This window comes from Hyla sarda, chromosome 7, assembly GCF_029499605.1.
Source record: "Hyla sarda isolate aHylSar1 chromosome 7, aHylSar1.hap1, whole genome shotgun sequence".
Taxonomy (NCBI): domain Eukaryota; kingdom Metazoa; phylum Chordata; class Amphibia; order Anura; family Hylidae; genus Hyla; species Hyla sarda.
In genome coordinates this window covers 43,483,729-43,504,454 of record NC_079195.1, presented here as the reverse complement: position 1 = coordinate 43,504,454, position 20,726 = coordinate 43,483,729, and the positions used below count along the sequence as shown (strand labels likewise).

The window sequence follows — 20,726 nt, the reverse complement described above, 5'->3', positions numbered from 1 at the left end:
ATGTAAATAATACCAAAATAATACCAAAGTCCAACATTTTGCATTTTTGGTCACTTCTTATACCATAAAAAAAAATTATAAAAAGCAATCAAAAAGTCCCATCAAAACAAAAATGGTACCGATAAATACTACAGACCACGGCACAAACATTGAGCCCTCATATAGCCCCGTATGTAGAAAAATAAAGAAGTTATAGGGGTCAGAAGATGACAATTTTAAACATACTAATTTTTGTGCATGTAGTTATAGTTTTTTAAAGTAGTAAAATAAAATAAAACCTATATAAATTGGGTATCTTTGTAATCGTATGGACCTACTGAATAAAGATAAGGTGTCATTTTTACCGAAAAGTTCACTGCGTAGAAACGAAAGCCCCCAAAATTTAGAAAATGGCATTTTTTTTTTTAAATTTCACCTCACAAATAATTTGTTTGTTTTGCTGCAAATGTTATAAAATAAGTGATGTCATTACAAAGTACAATTGGTTACACAAAAAACAAGCCCTTATATAGGTCTGTAGCTGCAAAATTTCAAGCGTATTGATTTTTAGAAGGGGAGGAGGAAAAAACAAAAGTGCAAAAACGAAAATTGGCCTCGTCCTTAAGATCAAAATGGGCTTCGTCCCCAAGGTGTTAAGTAAGTACATGTATATAAGAAAGGTTGGTGTTTTGCCAACATATATAAAGTTTTTGATTCTAACGCTTTCTTTCTGCTTTCACATTTTTGTGTTGCACATTTAACAGTCTGTAGTTTTATGTTCTTTTAACAGACCCATATAAGGTGTCTGACTTCTCAGCAAATCTTATTGTTTTCAGCCAAGTCACACATCGAACACCTTAAACTTCCTAACCGGTTCCAAACACATGACGCATTAAAGAGCTGAAATATTGATATTTCCAGAGTGCTATCTTCCAGCCGGATCCTTAAAGGGGTATTCCAGGGAAAAACTTTATATATATATATATATATATATATATATATATATATATATATATATCTCAACTGGCTCCAGAAAATTAAACAGATTTGTAAATTACTTCTATTAAAAAAACTTAATCCTTCCAACAATTATCAGCTGCTGAAGTTGAGTTGTTCTTTTCTGTCTGGAAGCAGTGCTCTCTGCTGACATCTCTGCTTGTCTCGGGAACTGCACAGAGTAGAAGAGGTTTGCTGTGGGGATTTGCTTCTACTCTGGACAGTTCCCGAGACAGGTGTCATCAGAGAGCACTTAGACAGAAAAGAACAACTCAACTTAACTTCAGCAGCTCAGAAGCACTGAAAGGATTAAAGGGGTTCTCCCTTGTTTATACAGTTTTTTGTTATTATGTTTGTGTGTTATGTGTGTATAAGTATGTGTTTTTTTATGTGTGTTGTGATTATGTATATATGTATTTTCTTACCTTTTGTGAAGATCCGGAAGCTGGCCCCTTTTTCTTCTAGTAGCTTGCTGTGTACCTCGGCCTCCGCCATGTTGTGTTCGGTAAGTGGGATGTCGGGGGGGTGTGTTCTTGCTTCTGTCCTTCCTATCTTCTGACGTCCGAGGCGAATCTATTCTTCCTGTTTCTTTCGTGGCTCAGCGACGAATCTGCGGCCTCTTCCGGCGCATGCGCAGGTAGTTTTTTTTTTTTAAACCAATAAAGTTTTTTTGTCTAATTGACAAACTGTCTGCGCATGCGCGAGTACGCAAGTGCTATGCTAACAGCGTAGCGTACGTTAGGTCTACGCTAATAGCGTAGCTTCGCGCAAGCGCAGACAGTTTGTCAATTAGACCAAAAAAACTTTATTTGTAAAAAAAATAAAAAACTACCTGCGCATGCGCCGGAAGAGGCCGCAGATTCGTCGCTGAGCCACGGAAGAAACAGGAAGAAAAGATTCGCCTCGGACGTTAGACGATAGGAAGGACAGAAGCAAGAACACACCCCCCCCCCCCCCGACATCCCACTTACCGAACACAACATGGCGGAGGCCGAGGTACACAGCAAGCTACTGGAAGAAAAAGGGGCCAGCTTCCGGATCTTCACAAAAGGTAAGAAAATACATATATACATAATCACAACACACATAAAAAAAACACATACTTATACACACATAACACACAAACATAATAACAAAAAACTGTATAAACAAGGGAGAACCCCTTTAAGATTTTTTTAATAGAAGTAATTTACAAATCTGCTCAACTTTCTGGAGTCAGTTGAGATATATATATATATATATATATATATATATATATATATATATATATAAGTTTTTCCCTGGATAACCCCTTTAAGAGATACGATCTGTCATAAACTTGTATGGGAGCCATGGTATAAAAAAAAAAAATAATAATCCAGATACAAATAGCTGGAATTCGCCTTGTCTGCAGACAATCCGCTTTTTGTACGCTTGGGTCTCCCTAGACATGTCCCTTACTCAATACCCTTTTTTTTTTTTTTTTGCTTATTGCTAGAAGACGTTTTTTTTATTCGCCGTTTCCTACAGAACAGGTCTTGCACAGTGCGCCGCACACAAATGCCTAGTTTATTGCGGTCACTTTTAATGTCAAGCGATGCCAACAAGACAGTGGCCCCGTTCTCTTGCCTATTATGTAAATGGGGCCACAAAAACTAAAGCAGTTCAGCTAAGGAAAGCGATTCTATCTTGGGCATTTCTTTTTCTTTTTTATTGCAGTGTTTGGCTGAGCGGGAATATATCCAGATGGAAAGAATGTGCTTTGTAAGAGGCAGTGAATGGTACAGATTGTTAATTCGTACAGGGCCATGCCGCAGGGAATCCCGGCTTACACTTCTATGACATAATTCTACCGGAAAGCAACGTATTGCTTCCTCTTCTTTAATAAAAATAGGGGTGGAAAAAAAAAAGAGGATCGGCTTCTTTTCTGGAAAGTTTTCCATAGTTAATATTCAGGGTCTGAGCTTAGAAGGACTTTAAGACCTGTTGTCGAGCTTGTATGAATGAGTTCTGTATGTCAGGGATATCAATAGAGGGAGGGCAGAGGTCGTAGTTAGATCCGGGGCCGGGGCCACGTGTGATAATCCAGTATTTCCCAACCAGTGTGCCTCCAGCTGTTGCAAAACTACAACTCCCAGCATGCCCGGACAGCCTTCGGCTGTCCGGGCATGCTGGGAGTTGTAGTTTTGCAACAGCTGGAGGCACACTGGTTGGAAAACACTAATATCCTGCAGCAGTTGTGGGCCCTGTAAGGCCACGTTTTTCAAATACGGTAACCGTATACGGTTTTCCGCGAAAAAACATATACGACCCTTTATAAAGCATTGGTACGGCCTCACCTGGAATATGCTGTTCAGTTTTGGGCACCTGTCCATAAAAGGGACACTGCGGAGTTGGAAAGGGTGCAGAGACGCGCGACTAAACTAATATGGGGCATGGAACATCTTAGCTATGAGGAGCGATTAAAGGAGTTACAATTGTTTAGTCTTGAGAAGAGACGTTTAAGGGGGGATATGATAAACGTATATAAGTATATAAATGGCCCATACAAAAATTATGGAGAAAAACTGTTCCAGGTTAAACCCCCCCAAAGGACGAGGAGGCACTCCCTCCGTCTGGAGAAGAAAAGGTTTAGTCTCAAGGGGCCTTCTTTACCGTGAGGACTGTGAATTTATGGAACGGTCTACCTCAGGAACTGGTCACAGCAGGAACAATTAACAGCTTTAAAACAGATACATTCCTGGAACAAAATAACATTAATGCTTATGCAGAATTATAAAACTACATCCCTTCCCCTTATCCCCTTACACCCTTCCCTTCAACTCCCTGGTTGGACTTGATGGACGTATGTCTTTTTTCAACCATACTAACTATGTAACTATATCCGAAACCGTATGCATAGAGAATGCATTGTAAGGCTGGGTTCACACCACGTTTTTCAAATACGGTTACCGTATACGGTTTTCCGCTAAAAAACGTATGGCAAAAACCGTATGCAACCTTATACAACCGTATGACTCCAAATTAAAACGTATACATTTTTTCCCCCGTACGGTTCTATCCATTTGCATCAGTTTTTGCCAACAGTTTTGCTATTTTGTTGGAATTAGTTTTCCAGCAATTTAATAAAGTTATTATTGTTCTATTGAAATTCCAATCTGCGCATGTGTCAACTCCAAAGACGGATTAGAAAAACCGTGTGCAACCGTATTCTGAAATTCTGTGTACGGTTCTCATAGACAACAATGTTAAAAGAACCGCATACGGTTTTCCAAACCGGAGGCAAAAACGTGGTCGACAGCGTTTTTGCCTACGGTTGAAAAATCGGCAAAACCGGATCCGAGGCAAAATGGATGCAACCATACACAATATTTGGACTACGGTTTACAATGCATTCTCTATGCATACGGTTTCGGATACGGTCGGATACGTTTTTTTGCGGAAAACCATATACGGTTACCGTATTTGAAAAACGTGGTGTGAACCCAGCCTAAACCATATTCCAAATGTTGTGTACGGTTGCATCCGTTTTGCCTCGGATACGGTTTTGACGATTTTTCAACCGTAGGCAAAAACGCTGTCGACCACGTTTTTGCCTCCGGTTGGAAAACCGTAAGCGGTTCTTTTAACATTGTTGTCTATGAGAACCTTACACAGAATTTCAGAATACGGTTGCACACGGTTTTTCTAATCCGTTTTTGGAGTTGACACATGCGCAGATCTTTCTAGAATTCATCCCAGACATCCCACTCCCACATCCTTTGGAATTTCAATAGAACAATAGTAACTTTATTAAATTGCTGGAAAACTAATTCCAACAAAATAGCAAAACCGTTGGCAAAAATGGATATTGGTTTTGGAACCGTATACGGGGGGAGTCACACGGTTGTATACGGTTGCATACGGTTTTTGCCATACATTTTTTAGCGGAAAACCGTATACGGTAACTGTATTTGAAAAAAACGGATTCCTCAAAACCTGACTAAACTGTATCAAAATGTGTGTACAAATTTTAATCCGTATACAGTATGAAAAATGATATCCGGTTGCATCCGTTTTTTAAGAAAAAAAACTTATAAGTTTTTAACTTTTCACTCCATTATGAATAAAGTTGCACTTGTTTGATTGAAATTCCAAGAAAAAAACTGTGCAAAGTAAAAAAAACGTATGGTGGAAACTGGATGGAACCGTATGCACATACGGTTCTGTACGGTTCCCACTGACTCCCAAGTAAAAAAAAAAAGGATATGTTTCAATACGGTTTTTCACCCGGAGCAAAAACCATGGTAGGCTACGGTTTTGGGTACGGGAAAAAAACTGACAAAACCGTACAGGATGCAAAACGGACACAACCTGATGCATCTTTTGACATACGGTTTTCAATGGAGAGTCAATGCATACGGTTTTCAATACGGTTTTTAAATTGAAAACATATACGGGAACTGTATTGCAAAAACGTGGTGTGAACCCAGCCTTAGATCAACAAACACTATAATCACTCATATGATGTTTTACCTGACTGAATGCTTAAATGGGCACTGTCAGAATCAAAAACTTTTCATATGTTGTACATATTGGCAAAAACATTAACCTTTCTAATATACTTCATTAAAAAAATAGTTATCTCCTTTTTATAGAAATTATGGCTTATAAAAAAAAAAGACCACTAGGGGTCCCCATACCATCCAGAACATAATCCTGTCTGGCTGCAGCATCATCTTTGTCCCAGCTGAAGCACAGACTGGGACAAAGCCTAGTAAGTAAGAGGACTCCTCTCTACTCACTCCTGTCCTGTCTATGATACTCCTGTCTGAAATCAGAGGGGAGGGGTTTACAGAGCAGCCTGCAGTGATTGGATGAAGAGACCCAGCACAGCACATCAGACTCAGGGAGGAAGTAAAAGGGGTACTCTAAAAACTATTTTTTTCTAATCAACTGTGGCAGAAAGTTAAACAGATTTGTAAATTACTTTTAAAAATCTTAATCCTTTCAGTACTTATCAGCTGCTGTACCACAGTGCTCTCTGCTGACACCTCTGTCTGTGTCAGGAACTGTACAGAGCAGGAGAGGTTTCCTATGGGGATTTGCTCCTACTCTGGACCGTCCCTGATACGGACAGAGGTGTCAGTAGAGAGCACTGTGGTCAGACAGAAAAGAACTATACTTCCTCTGGAGCATACAGCAGCTGGAAGGATTAAGCTTTTTAAATAGAAGCAATTTACAAATCTGTTTAACTTCTTGGCACCAGTGGATTTAAAAAAAAGTTTTTCCACTGGAGTTCCCCTTTCATGCATGGTGAGTGAGGGCAGGCTCACTGCTCGCCACTTCTCAAGCAGTGGATGTCAGAATGAGTGAGCAGCTGAAGAGAAGGATTTGTGAGCCAAATACAGAGACTAGACATAAAAGAAATGTAAAGAATTTTCCTAACCTAGAGAGTAACATATAAAAGCATATGACAGGTACGCTTTAAAGGGGTACTCCGCTGCTCAGCTTTGGAACAAACTGTTCCGAATGTTGGAGCTGGCTCCTGGAGCTCGTGACATCATAGCCCCACCCCCTCATGACGTCACACCCCGCCCCCTCAATGCAAGTCTATGGGAGGGGGCGTGACAGCCGTCACGCCCCCTCCCATAGACTTGCATTGAGGGGGCGGGATGTGACATCACGAGGGGGCAGGGCTCTGGCTTCACAAGCTCCCCGCGCCGGTTCCAGCGTTCGGAACGGTTTGTTCCAAACGCTGAGCTGCGGAGTACCCCTTTAAACAAAATTGGCAAAAACTATAATCACTCATATATGATGTTTTACCTTACTAAATGTTTAATTTTTTTCTGCACCTTCAGCATTTACAATGTCACTGCTTTCTTACAGTTGCAAAACAGAAGAAGACATGGAACAGAAAGGTCCTCTTCATCCTAGGAGTTTTTTTTACCTTGGGGATAATTGCTTTAATTGTAGTAGCAGTCGTACAGAATAGACCTCTTCCAAAGAATCTTAAGGTAATGCGGTTTACATAATTATTCTTATTATTGCCATCACTACACATTACAAGCAAATGTCAAGACTTGTTCATTGTGGGAGTCTGACCACCAGCTTATGTGATCTTAGAAGATCATCCGTCTGTGTACGGCACCACTCTTGGCCAGCATGGGAGATTAGCTCTGTAGAGCTGGGCAAATAACGGCACAGAGCAGTCAGAGACAGTGACATGGAAGAATAGTTTAAACAGGGCTTCTACTGTCATTATGTTACTTATATATATATGTATAAAATATAAGTTAAAGGGGTTATCCAGGAAATTTTTTTTTTTATATCAACTGGCTCCAGAAAGTTAAACAGATTTGTAAATTACTTCTATTAAAAAATCTTAATCCTTCCAATAATTATCAGCTGCTGAAGTTGAGTCGTTCTTTTCTGTCTGGCAACAGTGCTCTCTGCTGACATCTCTGCTTGTCTCGGGAACTGCACAGAGTAGAAGAGGTTTGCTATGGGGATTTGCTTCTACTCTGGACAGTTCCCGAGACAGGTGTCATCAGAGAGCACTTAAACAGAAAAGAACAACTCAACTTCAGAAGCTCATGAGTACTGAAGGGATTAAGATTTTTTAATAGAAGTAATTTACAAACCTGTTTAACTTTCTGGAGCCAGTTGACATATATATATATATATATATATATATATATATATATATATATATGTATATGTAAAGGTTTTTTCCTGGATAACCCCTTTAAATCCTGTTTGTCAAAGTGCTAAGCATACAGAATGTTCCATTGATATACAGGGGACGTCCTACCAATCACCAGACTAAACAGTAAACATCAAGATGAGTTACTCTCACACAAATCAGAAGATCCCCTTAGAGACTGCAAATCTCAGGATGTCTCACAGCCTCTCCTACAGACTAAGTGACACCTTTTTTGTAAGCCCAGTGATGAGCTGTCTTCAGCACCTGTGCTGATCTGGGCTACATTGATAACCTGGACTGGCCCATGAAATTATTGAAAGGCCCTACTACTAACCAGCCTTTCATTCCGTAAAAAATCCAGGCCGAAGACAAACTTTACCAAAGTCCTTAGAAAGCTATGTCATGCTAGGGATTTCAACCACTACTAGATTTCCCATATCCCACCCAGCATTCCCTGGATGAGATATGTTCTTCCTGAAACCTGGTACATAGGTTTGACAGGTTCCTTGAGGAAATATAGAGATCCCCGGACACCATTCCTATTACTGTCTAACACTATATCACAAGCCTGGAATGTATATAGGAAAAATATCCACATAAAAAAAAGGAAACTTAGCCCTAACCCCTAAAAAGATAATTTTTTGCCCCTTTGTGAGTAGCAAAATCTGCACCTGTGAAGTACCCTAATGTTAAAATTTCAGACTCTTCTATGGGAAATTTAAAGGGGTACTCCGGTGGAAAACTTATTTATTATTTTTTTTTTTTAATCAACTGGTGCCAGAAAGTTAAACAGATTTGTAAATGACTTTATTAAAAAATCTTAATCCTTCCAGTACTTATTAGCTGCTGAATACTACAGAGGAAATTATTTTATTTTTGGAACACAGAGCTCTCTGCTGACATCACGAGCACAGTGCTCTCTGCTGACATCTCTGTCCATTTTATGAACTGTCCAGAGTAGAAGAAAATCCCCATAGCAAAGATATGCTTCTCTGGACAGTTCCTAAAATGGACAGAGATGTCAGCAGAGAGCACTGTGGTCATGATGCCAGCAGATGCCAGCACTGTGTTCCAAAAAGAAAATAATTTCCTCTGTAGTATTCAGCAAAGGTTTAAGATTTTTTTTAATAGAAGACATTTACTAATCTATTTGAAGGGGTATTCCAGGAAAAAACTTTTTTTTTTAATATCAACTGGCTCCAGAAAGTTAAACAGATTTGTAAATTACTTCTATTAAAAAATCTTGATCCTTCCAATAATTATCAGCTGCTGAAGTTGAGTTGTTCTTTTCTGTCTGGCAACAGTGCTCTCTGCTGACATCTCTGCTTGTCTCGGGAACTGCACAGAGTAGAAGAGGTTTGCTATGGGGATTTGCTTCTACTCTGGACAGTTCCCGAGACAGCGGTCATCAGAGTGCACTTAGACAGGAAAGAACAACTCAACTTCAGCAGCTCATAAGTACTGAAAGGTTTAAGATTTTTTAAAGAAGTAAGTTTTTTCCTGCATAACATTTCAGACTCTTCTATGGGAAATTTAATAAGGGTTGTCTGGTGACTGGTTGTCACTTTGTTCCAAAACTATTTCCAGTATTAGAGAACTGAATTATTACTATGTATTGTTTTTGGAGGTTGATGCTTTTATGCTTTAAAGGGGTACTCCGGTGAAAACCTTTTTTCTTTTAAATCAACTGGTGGCAGAAAGTTAAACATATTTGTAAATCACTTCTATTAAAAAAATCTTAATCCTTCCTATACTTATTAGCTGCTGAATACTACAGAGGAAATTCTTTTCTTTTTGGAATGCTCTCTGATGACATCACGAGCACAGTTCTCTCTGCTGACGTTATTATAATAATAATAACAACGCTTTATTTATTGCTGTCCTTAGTGGGATTTGAACCCAAGTCCCCAGCACTGCAAGGCAGCAATGCTAACCACAGAGCGATCATGCTGCCCTTAGCATACATCTGCTGTCATCTGATCTGATGTCATCAGTGTTCCAAAAAGAAAGGAATTTCCTCTGTAGCATTCAGCAGCAAATAAGTACTGGAAGGATTAAGATTTTTTTTTAAATAGAAGTAATTTACAAATATGTATTAACTTTCTGCCACCAGTTGATTTAAAAGAAAAAAAAGGTTTTCACCGGAGTACCCCTTTGAAGCAGTGTTTCCCAACCAGGGTGCCTCCAGATGTTTCAAAACTACAACTCCCAGCATGCTCGGACAGCCAAAGGCTGTCCGAGCATGCTGGGAGTTGTAGTTTTGTAACACCTGGAGCCACCCTGGTTGGGAAACACTGCTTTAAAGAACTTATCACGTCAGACAAAGCAAAGCCCCTCGCTGTGTAAATATTGTCAGGGTTGCACATATGGATATTGTGGGGTCAGGGAAGTTTTCATAAAGGAGGCTTCTCTCTGGATGTGTGTAAGCCATAATTAAGATGGCAGCGCCTACTCCATAATATCCCTTATCTCCCCCTGTCAGGTTTATTTTTTCATTGTGCAGCTTTTATCCAAGAGAGAACCTCATTAGTGTCAGCTTCAGATGGTAACATACCATTTACTGAGTCTGGGAGACATTCCAGGACTAAAACTGCTGACAAATGTGCAAGATTATATACAGCATTACACAATTAGGCAGCTCTTACATGTTACAATGTGCCATCCTATATTTATCCTATATAGGCGTACATGTGTGGATGCCAGAGCGAGCGGCAAGGTTGTGTCTAGAGATGAGCGAACTTACAGTAAATTCGATTCGTCACGAACTTCTCGGCTCAGCAGTTGATGGCTTTTCCTGCGTAAATTAGTTCAGCCTTCAGGTGCTCTGGTGGGCTGGAATACAGTCCTAGGAAAGAGTCTCCTAGGACTGTATCCACCTTTTCCAGCCCACCGGAGCACCGGAAAGCTGAACTAATTTACGCAGGAAAAGTCATCAACTGCCGAGCCGAGAAGTTCGTGACGAATCGAATTTACTGTAAGTTCGCTCATCTCTAGTCGTGTCTATTAGCAGGAGATAGGTACCGGCGTACAGTGCTGCTGTCTTTTCAGCAATTTGCCTATTGCTTGGCAGCCACCCTACAATAATGCACAGAACGGGTTCAAAGCTATAGAAATCTTTGAATGCAGTTTTTTGCTTTATTATTGCATTGTTTTTAGATGAAAATTTACCTTTTAATTTGGAAATTTAATTCAGTGCTGAGGCCCCTCGGATCTCTTGATATAGCTGGGAGAAGCCTGCAACAGCATGCTTCACTCCTCGGAGCTTAAAGGGGTGCTCCCATGGAAAACTTTTTTTTTATTTTTTTATTTTTAAATCAACTGGTGCCAGAAAGTTAAACAGATTTGTAAATCCCTTCTATTAAAAAATCTTAATCCTTCCAGTACTTTTTAGGGGCTGTGTACTAAAGAGAAATCCAAAAAAGGAAATGCATTTCCTCTGATGTCATGACCACAGTGCTCTCTGCTGACCTCTGCTGTCCATTTTAGAAACTGTCCAGAGTAGGAGAAAATCCCCATAGCAAATATATGCTGCTCTGGACAGTTCCTAAAATTGACAGCAGAGGTCAGCAGAGAGCACTGTGGTCATGACATCAGAGGAAATGCATTTCCTTTTTGGGATTTCTCTTTAGTATACAGCCCCTAAAAAGTACTGGAAGGATTAAGATTTTTTAATAGAAGTGATTTACAAATCTGTTTAACTTTCTGGCACCAGTTGATTTAAAAAAAAAAAAAAAAAAGTTTTCCACGGGAGTACCCCTTTAATCCATCTCAATGCAGGATATGATCTCCTTAGACCAGTGTTTCCCAACCAGGGTGCCTCCAGCTGTTGCAAAACTACAACTCCCAGCATGCCCGGACAGCCGAAGGCTGTCCGGGCATGCTGAGAGTTGTAGTTTTGCAACAGCTGGAGGCACACTGGTTGGAAAACACTAATATCCTTCAGCAGTTGTGGGCCCTGTAAGGCTGGGTTCACACCACGTTTTTGCAATACAGTTCCCGTATCAGATTTTGATTAAAAAAACCTGACTAAACTGTATCAAATGTGTGTACAAATTTTCATCCGTATACAGTATGATAAATGATATCCGGTTGCATCCGTTTTTTAAGAAAAAAAAACTTATAAGTTATTAACTTTTCACTCCCTTATGAATAAAGTTTCACTTGTTTGATTGAAATTCCAAGAAAAAAACTGTGCAAAGTAAAAAAAAAAGTATGGTGAAAACCGGATGGAACCGTACGCACATACAGTTCTGTACGGTTCCCATTGACTCCCTTGTTAAAAAAATAAACGTTTCAATAAGGTTTTTCACCCGGAGCAAAAACCATGGTAGGCTACAGTTTTGGGTACGAGGAAAAATACTGACAAAACGGTACAGGATGCAAAACGGACACAACCTGATGCATCTTTTGATATATGGTTTTCAATGGAGAGTCAATGCATACGGTTTTCAATATGGTTCTGTACGGTTTTTAAATTGAAAACATATACGGGAACTGTATTGCAGTACAGCCAACGGCTGTCCGGGCATGCTGGGAGTTGTAGTTTTGCAACAGCTGGAGGCACCCTGGTTGGGAAGCACTGCCATAGACTATAAATTAGGGATCGATTATCGGTATAGCCGATATTATCGGCCGATAATCACGATTTTGGGCATTATCGTTATCGGCAATTACCTTGCCGATAGGCTGATAATGCCCCGCCCCCCGCCCCGCCCCCGACCCACCGCACCGCGTCCGCCCCCCCGACCCACCACACCGCGTCGCACCCCCCACCGTAGTGCTGGGCGGTATACCAGTATGGATTTTTGCCCATACCGCTATACCGGTCGGGCCCCTCCCCCACCCTCCGAGTCAATAAAAAAAATTCAACTTACCCGTAATGGGGGTGGTCCGGGCCATCCATCCTTCCTGTAGTGTTCAGCGGCATTCCGGGTGGAGGGTGAACCGGTCCGGGCTGTCCTTCTTCTCCGGGGGTCATCTTCTCCACTCCGGGCAGGCTCCGGCCTAGTACGCTGCATAGACGCCGCTACGCCATGACGTCAGGTGCGTCGCTGTGCACGGGCGTCACTGCGCACGGGTGTCACTGCGCAGCGGCGTCTTTGCTGCGTTACTAGGCCGGAGCCTGCCCGGAGTGGAGAAGATGACCCCCGGAGAAGAAGGACAGCCCGGACCGGTTCACACTCCACCCGGAATGCCGCCGGACACTACAGGAAGGAAGGATGGATGGCCTGGACCACCCTGACAGGCAGGGGGAGAGAAGCGGGTGGTGGCGGCCGCGGCCTATGGCACCGCAAAAGCCACTGCAGTGCATTGATTTAAAGCGCCCGCTTTAAATCAATGATCTGCAGCGGTGTCGAGGGGGGATAAATAGCCGATAACTTATACCGGAGTATCGGTATAAGTTATCGGCTATCGGCCCTAACCTCCACCGATTATCGGAATCGGCCCTAAAAAAACGATCCCTACTATAAATGAGCCCATTTTCTGCAGTCAGTCAGACTAAGTGCTGAGCTAAGGGGGGGTGAAGCACACAGTCACATGCTTACCCCATCTATATCTAGTGATCAGGGTGGTCTCAGCACATGTCTAAAGCTATATGACATAATAATATCAGTATTTTCTAGAGAAGTCATCTCCAATCTGCGGCTCTACGGCTCTTTCAGAACTACAATTCTCAGCATGATCTGTCAATTTGCAATGGCGGGGGGATGCTGAGAGTTGTAGTTTTGCAGCAGTAGGATCTTACCGAATAGGGTCCTAACCAGCCAGAATATAAGTGGAAGCCTATTCTAAAAAAAATAAAAAATAAATGGCCTTGATTTATCTTACAATAAGCACCAAAGGAGTTATTTATTTTGCCCAATCAGAGAGTACTACACCCTCAAAATGGCCGTTACAACATATAGGCAGAACTGCCTTCTAGCTGCGCCTCACCAACAACTGTAGATTACCTCATAGTTTAAAGCGTACCTGTCATAACACAGAAATAAATAATGCTTCTATATGTCACTCATTCGGTCATGCAGATGCTCTACGTGTCTATATTTGTCTAGCTTCTGTATTTGGCTCACAAATCCCTTTTTTCTGCTGCTCACTCATTCTGACATCCACTTCTCCGGGCAAGCACTGAGCCCGCCTTCACTCACCATTCATTCACTTCCTCCCTAAGTCTACTGTGCTGTGCTTGGTCTCTTCATCCAATTATTGCAGGCTTCTCTGTAAGGGTGGGTACACATCACGTTTTTCAAGTACAGTGATCCCCCAAGTTACAATATTAATTGGTTCCAAGACGACCATTGTATGTTGAAACCATTGTATGTTGAGACCAGAACTCTATGGAAACCTGGTAATTGGTTCTGAAGCTCCCAAAATGTCATCCAAAAATAGGAAAAAAAAGTGAGGATTAAAGAAAAATAAGTAGATAACGCAAATCCTTACATATAAAAGTAATAAAGATCTGCTGGGAGCTGTAAATCACTGTCTATGTAAGTGTTTCCCAACCAGGGTGCCTCCAGCTGTTGCAAAACTACAACTCCCAGCATGCCCGGACAGCCGAAGGCTGTCCGGGCATGCTGGGAGTTGTAGTTTTGCAACAGCTGGAGGCACCCTCTTTGGGAAACACTGGTCTATGTACAGGACAGAAGCTTCTTCAGGGTCTTATACAGAGCATGCAATGTCCTAAAAAAATAAGTAAAAAGTAAAATGGAGCCGCCCTCACTTGATGTCCAAAGAAGCAGCTAACCCTGGTACAGGTAAAAAGTACAGAACATGTAATACCTCCCTGTACTGTAGGGGGCACTACCAGATATCAGTCAGTGCATACACTTCAGTAATACAGGTATAGAGTACAGAACATGTAATGCCTCCCTGTACTGTAGGGGGTGCTATCAGACACCAGTCAGTGCATGCACTTCAGAAATACAGGGGTTTTACCAGTGAAATGTCCATTCTGATTGGTCGGTTCTTCCAACCATTGACACGTTTCGCAGATTCCATAGCATTGTATGTTGAGTCTGGTTTCAAGTTACGATGGTCCAGAAAAGACCATTGTATGTTGAAACTATTGTATGTTGAGGCCATTGTAAGTTGAGGGATCACTGTACGTTTCCCATATACATTTTCATCATTGAAAACGTATGGAACCGTATTGAAAACCGTATACATAGACAAATAATTGAAAACCGTATGCACCCAGATGCATCCGATTGCGTACGGTTTGCTTGCAATACGGTTTTCTCCCGTACTCAAAACCATGGTTGAGGGCTGGTTCACATCACGTTTTCTCCCATACGGGAGCGCATACGGCAGGGGGGGAGCTAAAACCTCGCGCTCCCGTATTCCTTCGTATGCGCTCCCGTATGTAATTCATTTCAATGAGCCAGCCGGAGTGAAACGTTCGGTCCGGTCGGCTCATTTTTGCCCCGTATGCGCTTTTTCCCCGGACCTAAAACTGTGGTCAACCACGGTTTTAGATCCGGTTGTAAAAGCGCATACGGTGCAAAAATGAGCCGACCGGACCGAACGTTTCACTCCGGCTGGCTCATTGAAATGAATTACATACGGGAGCGCATACGAAGGCATACCGGAGCGCTCCCGTATGGGAGAAAACGTGATGTGAACCCAGCCTGACCACGGTTTTGTCTCCGGTTTAAAAACCGTACTGTAAACGCATATGTTTTTTTTTTTTAACATGGACGTCAATGGGAAACAAACACGTTTACGGTTCCATACAGGAAACCGTCTACAGTTTTTACTTTGCACATGCGCATTTACATCCTAAAGTCCCCACCCAACACCCCTCCTATTAAAAATGGACAAAATTTTCAAAAACATATGTTTTGTTTTTTTTAAATAAAAATGGACGGAACTGTATTCACTTTTAAAAACAGTATACGGTTTAAAACGGTTTACTTCTTCCCATACTGTTCCATCTGTTTTTTTTCCCCATACATTTTTCTTTAGAAAATGGATTGAAAACAGTATGACAAAAGCGTGATGTGAACCCAGCCTAACCCCCTCCTCTCTGTTTGCAGACAGGAGTCTCATAGACAGGACAGGAGTAGTGTTGAGCACGAATATTCGTAATGCGAATTTATATCGCGAATATCGGCACTTTGCGATTTCGCAAATATTTAGAATATAGTGCTATATATTCTTAATGACAAATATTCGTTTATTTTTTTAGTTTTTTTCACATGCAAATTTTTATGCGAATTTTATGCGAATTTTGGTTATTTTTTTCACATGCAAATTTTTCTGCGCATTTTTCATGCGAATTTTCGCATGAAAAAAAAGGGAATGAACATAGCTAATATATGCGTATTTCGCGAACATAGGACGAATAATCTTCAATATATTCGCGAAATGTCGCGAATTTGAATATGGCCCCTGCTGCTCATCTCTAGTCAGGAGTGAGCACAGAGGAGTGGTCCTGCCCTTACTTCCTGGACAGGATTATGTTCTAGTTGTTATGGGGACCCCTAGTGGTCTATTTTATATGCCATCATTTTTATGAAAAGGAGATCGCGGGGGTCCCGCCGGAAGTCCGTGACGTCTCGACTCCGCCCCCGTGTGACGTCACGCCCCGTCCCCTCAATGCAAGTCTATGGGAGGGGGCGTGACGGCCGTCACGCCTCCTCCCATAGACTTGCATTGAGGAGACGGTGCGTGACGTCACACGGGGGCGGAGTCCTGACGTCACGGACTTCCGTTCCCATGGTCGCGACCGAGACCCTCCAGCGCTTCCGGACAAGAAACAGGTGGGTGCCGCATGCAACATTGCGGGGGTCCCCAGCGGCGTGAGACCCCCCGATCAGACATCTTATCCCCTATTCTTTGGATAGGTGATAAAATGTCCAGGGTGGGAGTACCCCTTTAACAAGGTTAATGTTTTGCCAAGATGTACAACCTATAAAATGTTTTTGATTCTGGAAGTGCCCATTTAAGAAACACTGGGGGAGATTTATCAAAACCTGTGCAGAGGAAAACTTGCCCAGTTGCCCATAGCAACCAATCAGATCGCTTCTTTCATTTTTCACAGGCCTTCATAAAAATGAAAGCAGCAAGCTGATTGGTTGCTATGGGCAACTGGGCAAGTTTTCCTCTGTACAGGTTTTGATAAATCTCCCCCACTGTTCTGGAGGCCACTTCACGTAAAGAAAGTTACTATTCCAATCGCAACGACTAAGAAACCACAGACTAGATATTTGCTACATATTTGTTGCCGTCTCCGCGTCTGAGGCTCCTAACACTCTATTAATAGACGTATCCATAGTCAAGCAGGTGGCCTCCATTCACTTTGTTATCAATAATCCCACATTTACAGGAAGCCGGAGAACTGAAGGACAAACATTGCATATTTCAGCACCTAAGACGTTATGGTTATCTAATATGATATGGCAGGCTCTGATAGGCAGGACAACAACCGGTGAGGAATCTACCTCCCCCGTAGCAACTGGTATACGAACCGAGACACCCGCAACGGGGAAAATATTGTGCAAGCAGAAACACACGACGCTGCAACGCTATCCCTCAATGGACGTCCACATTATTTATTATATATGAAGGCAAAGGATTCCAGCTACACATTGACTTAAAGGGGTACTCCGCTGCTCAGCGTTTGGAACTAACTGTTCCGAATGCTGGAGTCGGCGTCGGGAGCTTGTGACGTCATAGCCCCGCACCCTCATGATGTCACTCCCCGCCCCCTAAATGCAAGTCTATAGGAGTGGGCGTGACACGCCTCCTTCCATAGACTTGCATTGAGTTTGTTGCAAATGCTAAGCAGCGGAGTACCCCTTTAAATTGTATACATGTAACTTCATTAAACTGGAGTTCAGGTTTCTGCACTTGATCAGATCTCCCAGCTAAAAACTTGCCAAAGGGAAACTTCCAGCACCATTCTTAGATGAAAAATTGCATCTGCACATCACTGCACTACCTTGTGGGATACATAGAGACATAGAATGTGTCGACAGATTATAAAACATTTGGCCCATCTAGTCTGCCCAATGACCTAATTACTATGAAGAGTCCCTGACCCCATCTTATGTAAAGGATAGCCTTATAGGGGGTTCTCCGGTGCTTAGACATCTTATCCCCTATCCAAAGGATAGGGGATAAGATGCCTGATCGTGGGAGTCCCGCCGCTAGGGACCCCCGTGATCTTGATCGTGATCTTGCAGCTATCACGCCCCCTCCCGTAGGTTTGCGTTGAGGGGCGGAGCTGGATGTCACACGGGGGCGGAGGCGTGACGTAACACGCCGCCGGCCCTGTGGTCGTCGGTAATCAGACCCGGAGTGAACACGCTCCGGGTACTGATTACAAACAGGGTGCCACGTGCAAGATCACGGGGGTCCCCAGCGGCGGGACTCCCGCGATCAGGCATCTTATCCCCTATCCTTTGGATAGGGGATAAGATGTCTAACCACCGGAGAAGCCCTTTATGCATATCTCTATCTTATATGAAGGATAGCCTTATACCTATCCCTATCTTATACAGTGGGGGATCAATAGTTTGGGCACCCCAGGTAAAAATTTGTATTAATGTGCATAAAGAAGCCAAGGAAGGATGGAAAAATCGTCAAAATGCATAAAATTACTGATTAGACCTTTCTTATAATATGTCAACAAAAGTTAGATTTTATTTCCATCATTTACACTTTCAAAATAACAGAAAACAAAAAAACAACACAGAGGGGCATGTTGACACCTCCACCTTGGCATCTGACGCACAGGACCTTTTATATATGGAAAATGTTCCATCTTCATATATAGAGCTTCACTGTAGTGAATACTGTTCCACCCTTTATTCTTGATATCATGTCACTTCCATTGTGGTCAGGGCATAGACTCTTCACATGTGAACAACATAAAAATAATTAATACACTCGCTCAATAATAATTCTGTTCATCCCATTGGGATTATTGACATGGTTTTCTGACCATAGATGATGGTCTGTAATACAGTAAAGTATATATGGGGGGGGGGGGGGGGGGGGTAGGAAGCTGCATAAACGTCAAGTATTAGTAGGAATGGTTAAGTAATGGTCTATTGATTCTCTACAGTATGGCATTGTGCTGGATGCGGGCTCCTCACACACCAACCTCTATATTTATCAGTGGCCAGCCGAGAAGGAAAATGACACCGGAGTTGTTGAACAGGTAGCAGAATGTAAAGTTGAAGGTTAGTAGTAATTTAAAATATCTATTTATCTAATATTTACCTCCTATCTATCTATCTATCTATCTTTCTATCTATCTGTGGTGTCCCGGTACCGTATTACATACAGTACCTTGGTATGGGTCCCCAAAGTCAGAGTTCCTAGGAACCATGGGGTCCTCAGGTCTAGTCTTCCCCTAGTCACCCCTTAAATAGTTAATATATTCAGATAAATGTATGTAAATGTATATAAAAAGTGTACTTACCTTGCACTAGCGTCGCAGGACCTGCGGGTCACGTGACGAGGCTTTAGTCTCTATGGTTAGTGGAAAGGACCTTTGGAGGTTCATAGGCCATGTGATACCCACAATGCTTTGTGAGGCTGATTCACAGATGGCGTGGAACAATCCTTAAACGGCCAGCCCCTGCCCATATAAGGGAGCTGCGGCCATTATTCTCTCTCTTGGGTTGCTGTCACTGAATGAGGTAGGACCTCCGAAACTTTCAACGACAATTACTAGTGTGGTGTCCCGGTACCGCATCCTATACGGTACCTGTATATAGGTCCCCATAGCCAGAGTCCTTAGGACGTCGGGGTCCTTCTTATTTAGTCCACCCCTTGTCACCTCTCACCTAGATAGTCATTAAACTAACAGTTTACTCAGGATTTCTATAGATCTAATTGTACAAATGTATATAAGTGGTTAATTACCTGTACGGAGCGTAGCAGGACCTGCGGGTCACATGATCAGGTAAACTCTATGGTTTTTGCTTAAGAACCTTTGGAGGTCCCTGTGACATATTGCGCCCACAATTCCTTGTAACAGTGAGTGACAGATATTCGGACCAATTAAAACGGCCCTGCCCATATAAGGGAGTGGTGGCCATGGCTCGCTCTCTTGTTCCCGGGCTTTCATGAGAGAAGGATCTGCGCTGCTGTCATCAGTGAGTTTAGGCCTGAGCTTTGCGGCAATGGCTGATCATTACCAAACCGTGAGTGTATCAATCCCTAAGCACTCTGCAAGATCACCGGACCTTATCTATCCCCTAAATCCGGACGGATCTTCGCAATTTACCCTAAATTCAGAGACTTATGAAACAAGTCAAGGTCCGCAACAACTGCCAGTCACTGAACTATATAGAGACTGTATTTAAGAGAATGTTACTGTTCATTGGATGTACCGCAAGCCTTTAAGTAAAGTTTATCCAAGTTCAAGTTCAATACCGTGTGGACCTTCAGTCATTTTATGCATGCACCTATCGTTACTGGGAAGGGCGGCGATAGGCCGGAGAATTACCTCAGCATACTAGCCCTCAGCCTGGTGTCACGAACTATAGGGTTAACCTTAACCCCTGATATACCAAAGCAATACCCTGACTGTACTACCCCTACCCCAGAGGCCTACCACACTAGGCCAAAGCATTGCAGCCTCGGCTGAATTGCACAGTGAGTTCTTCTAAATTTCTTCGCAATTATTGGCAAGGACCCTGGACCTAAACATAACCCTAAATCCAGCGGATCTGCGCATACTAAATTACTACAATCTAAAGACCTTACTAAAAGTCCCAATTAACGGTCAATCTCAGCTAAGCTATTCATAGACTCTGTACAAAGACTGTTTGTATGTTCGCATGTTAGAGAAAATCTTCAGTAAAATTTATGCAAGTTTTCAGTGAAGCTCTGGTTGTGGACAATACTTTATTCTGCAAACACCTATCGTCCTGGCGAAGGTGGCGATAGGCCAAGACATACAGCATTTAACCCTCACCCTGGCGTCACGACTGACAAGGGTTAATAGCACCCTTTATAACCTGCACAGCAACATCCCGATCACCATTCACACCCACAAGGCAACACCACATATCTATCTATCATCTATCTATCTATCTATCTATCTATCTATCTATCTCATATCTATATATCT

The 20,726-nt window shown here is 42.3% G+C and overlaps 1 protein-coding gene across 1 annotated transcript in view; it reads left to right on the top strand.

Moving 5' to 3' along the window:
• The window catches only part of ENTPD1 (ectonucleoside triphosphate diphosphohydrolase 1), a 117,191-nt gene that overhangs the window by 68,637 nt on the left and 27,828 nt on the right, over positions 1–20,726 (top strand). Inside the window, exons 2-3 of the mRNA XM_056532774.1 lie at positions 6,823–6,950; positions 18,708–18,825. Coding sequence (XP_056388749.1) covers positions 6,823–6,950; positions 18,708–18,825 — 246 coding nt within the window. The remainder of the gene's footprint in view (positions 1–6,822; positions 6,951–18,707; positions 18,826–20,726) is intronic.